The 10,017-nt window shown below is 42.5% G+C and overlaps 1 protein-coding gene across 3 annotated transcripts in view; it reads left to right on the forward strand.

Annotated features, from left to right (window-relative positions):
* UBE3B (ubiquitin protein ligase E3B) overlaps nucleotides 1–9,747 on the forward strand; it is a 67,709-nt gene extending 57,962 nt beyond the window's left edge. For all 3 annotated transcript variants that reach the window (XM_088457266.1, XM_088457264.1, XM_088457265.1), the window contains exons 26-28: nucleotides 2,794–2,905; nucleotides 3,035–3,127; nucleotides 7,692–9,747. In XM_088457266.1, the coding sequence (XP_088313392.1) occupies nucleotides 2,794–2,905; nucleotides 3,035–3,127; nucleotides 7,692–7,883 (397 nt within the window). In that variant the 3' untranslated portion in view covers nucleotides 7,884–9,747. The remainder of the gene's footprint in view (nucleotides 1–2,793; nucleotides 2,906–3,034; nucleotides 3,128–7,691) is intronic.
* The last annotated feature ends 270 nt before the right edge of the window (nucleotides 9,748–10,017 follow it).

Genomic DNA, 10,017 nt, shown 5'->3' on the forward strand with positions numbered 1-10,017 from the left:
CGGCGACATCCTTCCCAGAAATGTTTTTCACAAATCCCCCATCAAACTTTAGCAAGGCCTTTGGCTCAACAGGGAAGTGGATGTTATTCAAATCTGTTCTTGATTCAGAAACTGATTGGGTCTCATCGCCCTATCCTGAATCTAAACCATCTCAACAAATGTATTCATGTACCCAACTTCCATATGGATTCCCAACGGTCAATTGTGCTGGCAATGGAACCTTGGGATTTTATGTTTTCCCTAGATATGCAGGGCGCATACCTGCATGTGCCTATAGCACTATCCCATCAAAGGTTTCTACAATTTGCTGTTCATCAGCAACATTACCAATTTCAGGCTCTACCCTTTGGTCTGTCTCGTTGGAGCGGTCAGTATCGGTGGATAAAGAGTCAGACGATCCTTCCCTCCTCAGAGGTTCGGCTCTCCCTGGCCTGGTGGCTTCAGACGGCTCATCTAAACAAAGGTCGCCCTCTGTGGATCCCAAGGTGGGTACTCCTCACCATGGACTCCAGTCTTCGAGGATGGGCATGGTGACAAGTTATTGCACTTTCCAGGGAAGGTGGACCTTTCAGGAAAGTCACCTGACAATAAATATCTTGGAACTCCGGGCAGTATACAGGGCGCTGGTTCTAACACTAGACCTTCTTCAGGGCTGGCCTGTCCAGATCCAGTCTGACAATGTGACCGCGGTAGTCTACCTCAACCATCAGGGAGGCACGCGAAGTCGGGCAGCCATGCGGGAAAGAAGACTTCCTGAGTCATCAGGACAAACATGCCGGAGAATAGGCTCTCTACCCAGAGGTCTTCCAGCTCCTAGTGGACAAGTGGGGACTACCAGATGTGGATCTCATGGCACAATTACAAGGTCCCTAGGTACGGGTCCAGGACAAGAGACCTCTCAACCGCCTCGTGGATGCGCTGGCAGTGGGTTGGGATTTCAGGTTGGCTTACCTGTTTCCTCCTTTCTCTCTTCTACCAAGAATTCTCAGAAAATGCAAACAAGAGGGCAATAGGGTGATTCTAATAGCTCCGGCTTGGCCCAGGCGCCATTGGTTCACCGACCTGATGTGTCTCTCCATAGATACTCCACTCACACTTCCTCTTTGGCCAGATCTGCTAGTGCAGGGTCCCTGCCTACATCCGGACCTACCTCATCTGTCTTTGACGGCTTTGCTCTTGAGTCTTTCATCCTAAGAGCCACAGGGTTTACCAGCTCTGTGATTCATACGATGCTTGCGGCAAGAAAGTCTTCCTCTGCCCGCATCAATTACAGAATTTAGCATTCCATTTTTTCTATGGTGTTCCCATAGAAAAGTTGATCCAATTGTTTTTAGGGTCTCACAAGTTCTGGCTTTTCTCCAGGCTGGATTAGACCTTGGTCTCCGCCTGGCCACATTGAGAGCACAGGTTTCTGCGCTCTCAGTTTGGTTTCAGCGTAGAATCGCTCCCTTGCCGGATGTTAGAATGTTGTTGCAGGTGTTCTCCATCTGCAACCACCTTTTATTCCTCCGGTGGTACCATGGTATTTGTCTTTGGTTCTCAGGGCGCTACAGGCTCCCCCCTTTGCACCTTTGAATACAGTGGACCTCAAGTGGTTGACGAAGACTGCACTTTCATGTCGCCCCCCCCATATTTGATCTACGTGGATCGTACTAACTCCATCAGGAAATCAGATGCACTTTTTGTTTTGTATGGCTTTCACAAACGTGGTTGGCCAGCTAACAAGCAGTCTCTGGCTCTGTGGCTGCGTATGACTATATCTCCAATTTATGCGCAGGCTGCTCTCCCTGTTTATGCGCAGGCTGCTCTCCCTGTTCCCAGTGACAGCATATTCAACTCGGTCTGTGGGACCTTCTTGGGCGGCTAGGCATGGCGCCTCGGCTCAACAGCTGTGCAAGGCAGCCACTTGGTCTTCCATCCATACCTTTAGCAAATTCTATGCATTTCATACTTTTGCCACCCAGGATGCTTCCTTTGGGCGGCGGATCCTTCGGTTGGCTTTATGACATCCCCAAGGTAGTTCCTGTGGACCCTATGGATCCTGAAGAAGAAAATAAGAGATATAGTAGACTTACCTTTGATAACTCTTTCTCTTCGAGGTCCATAGGGTCCACAGGGCACCTCCCTAACGCACCTGGCTTGAGTTGGATCTGCTCCTTCTTGTCACTGATTCCCTCTTTTTTGTATGAGTGTTTCTAGTGTAATGTGTACTTCCTTCTCCGCTTTCCTTCTCCTGCCAATGGGTTTGTTTACAAACTGAGGACCTGTGGCCGGGGGTGGGGTGTATGTGGGTGAGGACCCAGTGCATCCTGGGACCGGAAAGCGTTGACTGGTGCCTGGTTTCCTCCAAACCACGTATTCCCCAAGGTAGTCCCTGTGGATCCTATGGACCGTGAAGAAAAAGAGTTATCAAAGGTAAATCTACCATAACTCTTATTATCAAAGCAGTTAGTGCTGGCTACAGTTAGATTTTGTTGCTTGTACTGAGCACAGACCGTGTACATCCATTTCCTATTTGGCTATACAAGGGCAACAATGGAGTCTTTTTAGTAATTAATCCAAATTATTATTTTCCAGGCTCAAAGTTCTAGCATCGGTGGGCATCTGAAACATAACAATACAAAATTTGTTATTATAGTAGCATAAACATTGGTGTTTTGGTGGTAATCCCACCTTCATCAGGCAAAAATCTAAATAAATTTACCGCTCCTACTTATAAGAAATTACATAATTGATTTATGTATTTATCTACCCACATTGCTATACTATTATAAACACATCTTTTTTTTGCAGGAAACACACTGTATATTACGGAGGTTTCCACGGCAGTCATCGTGTTATTGTTTGGCTGTGGGATATTATGGCTCATGACTTCACCTCTGATGAAAAAGCCATGTTTCTAAAGGTATTAAAGTGCACCAAGTCCTTACTGTTCCGTAAAATTGTCAGCATCTAAAACGTTTGTATAAGTGCTAACATTTTCTGCTCACATTTCTATAACAAACACTGGCATATAATTTTTTTTCTTTTTCAGTTTGTTACCAGCTGCTCCCGACCTCCTCTATTAGGCTTTGCCTATCTTAAACCACCATTCTCCATTCGCTGTGTGGAAGTATCAGATGATCAGGTAAAATACAGCCTACAGGTTATTTGTAATCTATATAAAGTTGAGAATAGCAGGTCCTGAGATGACAGATGAACTGTGAGCCTGAGGCACGCGCCATTCCCGACCAACAGGTATCAACACTGTGATGAAGAGGGGGCAGACCATCAGAGAAGAACTCTACACCGACATTTTAAGTATTGCAGCTGGGCGGTGGGAGACTGAGGTGACTTGGCATACAGTATGCTGAGCCCACATTGCTAGTCTGTGTAATAGATTATGGTCTGTCCCATCTCTGACATGCACAGTGTGGCGACCCCTTTTCCTTCCCTAATGTCTTCCACTGCTGGTGACGGAAATGCGACAGTCATCCTGCAGGAGAGGACAGGAGTGCAAGTAAGTATAGAACAAAAGGGAGGGGACAGGGCAGAGCAGGGGTGGTCTGAAGTGATTCTGGTCCATTGTAATAGTCTGTATAATAATCGGCTAAGGTCTATCCCATCTCCAATATGCACAATGGGAGCGTGTGCGGCCTCCATCAACAGCTCTCACTGCAGCAACCAGACAGACCAGCCGGTGAGGACGAAGGACGACTCTGCGCTGGTAATGGGCCGAAGTAAGTACACGTCGGATCCCTTTTTTAGAATTATTATATACTAGTAAAGCATGTCCTGAGACTTACATGCTCAGGTGGTGTCTGAACTCTCAGGTACTGAAATCACACACACTGGTGGGGGTGGGGGGGGGGGGTTGTCAGAGTTTAGACCATTTGTTGGTAATTATAATGTAGCTGTTACTCATGCTGGCCAAACGCCTTGAGATAAAACTCGTCATCAGACAGACAGACCAACACTGTCAGATAATTGGTCGGTCTATCTGATGGTGAGTATATCCACTATCAGATCTGAACACCAATTATCGCATCTGTTGGGCATGCTGACAGAGTCATCATGCCCGACAGAGCAATTATTGGAGCTTGGTTGCGGTCATACTCCGTAAAATTATTGGCTCGATCAGCCGATAATTGCTCCTCACATTAGCACCAAACTTCAGAGACCGTGGTAAAATGAGGAACATTCCAGGAGGCATTTTTTAGATATGCTTTGTAAAACTGTAAGGCCACCTAACAGCCTACATAGCAACTGACCCGAAAGTGATTGTTCTGATTATCCATTAAATCTCACACAATGGAAGTATATTTATTTATACCACCATTCTGGGTTAACTAGGCCAGGCCACTCATCCACCTTCCCCCGGTAACTGGACCAATTATTTGCACACAAACTGCTATTTGGACACCTCTTCCGAGGTTTGGCATAGTACAAGCCCTTATTTTTTTATTTATTTTTTTCTTTTAAAATTGTCCTTATTTTTGTACAATGAGGGACCTCCACCTCTGCTCTGTGCAGCCTTGAAGCATTGCCGTTCCTCCTGTCCTGGTCACCAGTGTCCTGGCCAGGGAGGATTGTATGGTGATTACGCTCCCGTCTGTAGCAAGGTTTTGCCGAAAGGGAGGTATCTTCAGAAATGAAATGCGCTTCAGGAGTGTGAGGCGTGCCAAATTCCAGAACTAAATTATAAGATGGACAATCTTGACTCTACAGGCATCAGTCCTCATTATTAATCAGCACCTGCAAAGACCTGGACCAGAGTGGGCTTTGGAAATTCTAAATTGCGGAAGTCGTCTAAAGGTGCGTACACACTGGGCGATAAAGTGGACGACTGAACGATAGCGATATCGTTATCGTTCAGTTGTCCACTTTATCGTCCATTTTTAACCCCAAAAAGATGAACGATAACGACGACGCGCGTTCCCGCGGGTCGTTCGTCATTATCGTTCATCGGGCTGACATGCAGGCCAACCTGACGATCTCGTCAGGTTGCTGCATGTCAGGGAATGGGGGAGAGCCCGGCGCTGAACGATATCGTTAATGAACGACATTGAGCACAGCCTGCCGGGGACAACACTACACGATATCGCTCAGGGAGCATATCGTGTAGTGTGTATGCACCATTAAGCTGAGGACTTTTTTTTTTTTGCCATCTAGTAGGATCATAATTCCTTTCCTGTCACTGTATCTCTTAAGGTTCTACTTAAGCAGTAGTTTGCTTATTTCTCCTCACAATGAAAAGTTAGCCTACCCAACAAAAGTGCTTTTCCATTGAAATTGCAAGAAAAAACTAAAAAGAAATGTGTGTATTTTTTTTCTAACCACCACCGAGAGACACTTTGTGGTTCTTGCTTAATAGCGTTACGCTACCTTTCCAAAACAGCTGAATTTTACATGTACATTTTAATAATAAATCTGCAGTTGAAAATGATAATGCATTTTTTTTTTAATGCGTTTGAATGAATCGCATAAAATGTGTAGGAATAATATAGTAGCCCACAGGGCAAACCATCGTTAAGAATTGATTACATAAGACATCAAATTAGCAGATCCCTGTGTTTATTTATGCCAGGATGGAGGTGATCTGGGCATTAGTACCCCCCATCTCTGGATTTCTTAACACTTCCTGTAGTATATTGAAAGAGGTAACTCCCCTGTTTTAAACAAGGCATGTCATTGGGAAATTGAGGTAGAACCTGCCCTCACCCATGTACTGCCACTTCTAGTATATGCGTAGTGCAGGTTGATATTGTGTGGTGAACACCTGTCAATCGGCATATTCAGAGACTTACTCTTTTCCAATATTTACGCAGTTGAAGGATTATTGGTTGACTGCATATGCGCACGTGCCAAGGTACTTTTGCAATGCCGCTTGCGGGGAGGATTAATTTGCAAAGTGAGTGACAGTCAGGGATCATCTGGGGGTGGTAACAGGGAGTGGCGGTAAAAAACGAAGGCGTGTCCTGGCCTTTTTCAGGGCATGACTGTGATCCCACACACAGCTAAAGTAGTTCCAACATCTCAGCTGTGCCCATTCTGCGTGACCATAGGGCTACTCAGATGGCTGGGATACTGGTTACCTCTGGTCTGTTGGCAACCTCGACCAGGGCAGTCAGTCCTTCTTGGGCTGTGTCTCCTGGGTTGAAGTTATCACCCTTACCTTTTCCAAATTTTATAAACTAAAACTTGACACTTCTGCAGATGTTGTTTTTGGTAATAAAAATTTCCAGACGGCACTTCATTTGTATGCATTTATCTACTTCCATTGAGTGTGACTTTGGGGCATCCTACCATCTGTGTCCTGCTTCTGCTTAAAAAAGAAAGGGGATGTTTTTGCTTACCATTAAATCCTTTTCTCTGAAGCTTGAGGAGGACACAGACCATCCTACCCAGGAATTAATTTCTCTGTTTCACTGTGCACCATTTTGTATGTTTTTGCTGTGCTAATTGGGAACTGAGCAGGGAAAAATATGTTTATAGGAAGGAGGATGTATTAGCTTTGTTTCTTTATCATTCCATTGGAGACACTGGACACTTGGGGATACAGAGTTTCCTTCAGGACATTGTCCTACTGGACCCACTTCCTCGCCCATTCTATATCTGGTTTCAGCACCCTAGCATTCAGAATTATTATGAATAAGGCCCTTTATCCATTACCTGCCTTAAAGATAGTATAGATTTAACATTTTAGACAATATTTAAGTCCAAGTATGTAGCTTCTAATGCCTCATTGAGACATTTAAGGAGTCAATCCAATTAGGTGCGAGTTGCTATTTTCTCTTTGAGTTCGCATAGCGAATTAATTTTGCAATCCAATTAGTAACTGGCACTGAATCAGTAGGACTGAATTCGCATCTTTCCATTCGCAGCTCCCTGAGGGTGAGTTTTGGGAAGGAAAATCTTTATTTTAAGGTTAAAATGTCAGGACACTGTGCTGAACCCCTTGGACACTCCCCTAATGATTAATTTGGCATTTGGAAGTTTCCAATTAGCTTAATTAGTCCAATAATTACATGTAATTTTTGGGGGTAAAAAAAATAAATGTGTCCTCAAATTACCCCAAAAGCAACTTTTTCTGTTAGTTTAGGTACCCCAAAATTAATGACAATATTTTTTTAATTGAAAAATAATTGTTTAGCATTTTTTTTTTTCAAGATGCCCTCAAAGGACCCCAAAATCACCCTTTTTACTACTTTTTTTTTTTCATTTTTCGTTTATATTGTTTCAGATTGAATGAAAAAAGTTTTTTTTTGCTATAATTTCTTGCATTTTTTAAATAAACACAAATCAGCCACTTGACACCATTTCAAAACATACAGTACCTTCCCAATGCAACAAACAGCCTTCTATCCATTTTGGGGGGTCCAGGATGGTATCCCCACATTTTCATGCACTTCTCTTAAATCTCATTTGGCAGTCAATTCGCATCCCTCCGTTGTGAGTAGTGCGAATAAGCATTTTTAATTGGATTGGAGAATTCTCGGAAGTTTGCTTCGATGCGAAGTCTGCGAGTTTCAGGAAGCAAACTCTCAATTCACACCTAATTGGATTGACCCCTGAGCCTCAGCTTGGGTTACTGAGGCTGTGGAAGAGTGGTAAGTTTTCTGACTTCGAGAAGGGAATTGCACACTTGCAAACAACTGTCAGTCCTTTGCTTGTACCTTAACAATATTCAACACATTTTATCCTTTTTCTAGGATACCGGAGACACTTTGGGTAGCGTCCTGCGTGGTTTCTTTACCATAAGGAAAAGGGAGCCAGGTGGTCGCCTCCCCACCTCTTCTACCTGTTTCAACCTTCTAAAACTACCCAACTACAGTAAGAAAGTGATATTGAGGGAGAAACTCCGCTATGCTATAAGCATGAACACTGGCTTTGAACTGTCCTAGCACTTTTGGTTTGATTTCATCTCTGGTACTCTAACTTCAAGGATCAATTGCCTATGAGGCCGGTGCCATCTTGCAGAGCAAATTGCTTAAAGTTTATGAAGCATAGTGGCTAAAGTATCAGAATCACATTACTTTAACTGGTTCCTTGGTATTGTTAAATCTTGTCTCTAGGATTATTCTTCAAGATGCAAACAATGGGGTAGATTTATGAAGTGAAAAGAGTGGAGAAGTTGCCAATGGCAACCTATCACTTTGAGGTTGCATTTATCAAGAACATTCTATAAAATGATTGGTTGCCATGGGCAACTTCTCCACTGGCACGCTTCTACACTATATGTACTGCTTCATACATTAACCCCAATGTGTTTTGTTTTTAAAATAGGCAAAAAAAAAACTTTTATACTGAATTATGTCCTTTTCTGAAATAAGGTAATAAGGCAAGAGCACCAGTTTAACCTATTTGGACACCGCTGCATCCACTCTGGTGTACACAGTAAGTTCTCATTGGTCAGTGAGGAAGCACTGTGCATACTAAAGGGGGGGCAGCACACTGTGCAACACTAGGCTGGCCAGTGTAACATATACACTATGACACTTCACACAGGTTTTACAAATTAAACTGGAGTATACACAAGATCTATAACTAGTATTGCCAGTAGACAGAATTACTTATTAACATTTTAGTAGTCCAAAACTAGTGTTGCCTCCCTATTTCTGATCAGTAGCATACTCTCCACTGCTATAATGTATATAAATATGTATTTCTGGTATAAACTTACATTCTATAAATAGAAATGTATGTATTGTAGAGATCCTTAATTTGCCCACCTGATCAAATTACCCAGTGACTTCCCTTTTCCATCACTCTAGTCATGCCATCCTTTTATCCCTTGCTTCAGGCTATTTTCATGTGTCCCGGCTTAGTGGAGAACGAAAACTGTTGTTGATGGCTCTAGTCCACTGATCTCTCTTTCTGTGTGCGGGTGTCTATCACTCCATAGAAACATGTGGGGATGTATAATAGTGAGCAATTCTATATCATCGACGTATCAGGGAGGTCATGCTCATCCTGATGAAAGGGAATGACCACCCAGACAGTCCACCTGACTCCTTATTGTGAAAGCTCATATGGGCAAAGTTGGGAACTGGATAAAAACTCCTTTTAAGCACATATGTATTATGTCAAATGAAATATATTCTGTGGGTTCTTTCTATAAGATTGTAGGTATATTGCTGCAGGCAATAATATTATTGTAACTGGCTTATTTGACGTTACCTTTATGCGTGCCTGTTAAACATGGGGTTGCTATATGCAAACGATTTATTAGAACACACTTAAAAATTATAAATCCATAGTTTCCCACCCTTATACTTAGATCTTCTGCAGATCTCTTAGGACGCACTTTGCCGGAAATACTTAAATAAGAAGTACCTGTATAATGTGTAATTATTTTGCTAGTCTTAAAATGATGGACATTATCCATACCATCCACATCTTAATACTACAAACATTATTTAATAGATCATCATAGTCCGAAAAAGGTTTTATTATAGCATTGTTTAATAGGGTATTATTTTTCGTTATAATGGAATTTTTAAATGACTGTAGAGTTAGGCATGAGGCTGTTTTCTTACCCTGTTATCAGATGCTGTCATCAGAGAACCTACAACGTCATCTTGCATCTGCTATAGGAACGGTAAACTGCTAAAGGGTTCAAATCTGCAATCTCTACAGTTCCAGGAAGCAATGAGGGGCACCCTCTTACTGTGTAAAAGGGAAGGCCCTGCCATTCGTTTTCTGCTTGTAAAAATGCTAAATAAATTATTAATAATTTCTTTTACAATAAATCGATACGCCCTTTTATTTTTGTTTCATAACTTATTTTTGCACACAAGATGTTTTACATATGCAGGATTCTCAGCTTCAAAAGAAGCTGCTAATCAATAATTACAGTTATTTAAAATAAAAATACTATTGAACTAACTACATGTTTGTCATTGGCCTATCTGAGCCTGTCGGGTATATAGCATCATCTGCTTAGTAGGATGAGCAAAATACTGACATTTGGAAATATAGTTATCATGAATGTACCAAGTTTGCTAGAAATCAAATCTGAATCCTACTACACATGTA

The sequence above is a fragment of the Taudactylus pleione genome, unplaced genomic scaffold, assembly GCF_031769625.1.
Source record: "Taudactylus pleione unplaced genomic scaffold, aTauple2 ptg000749l, whole genome shotgun sequence".
In the NCBI taxonomy this organism is placed as follows: Eukaryota; Metazoa; Chordata; class Amphibia; order Anura; family Myobatrachidae; genus Taudactylus; species Taudactylus pleione.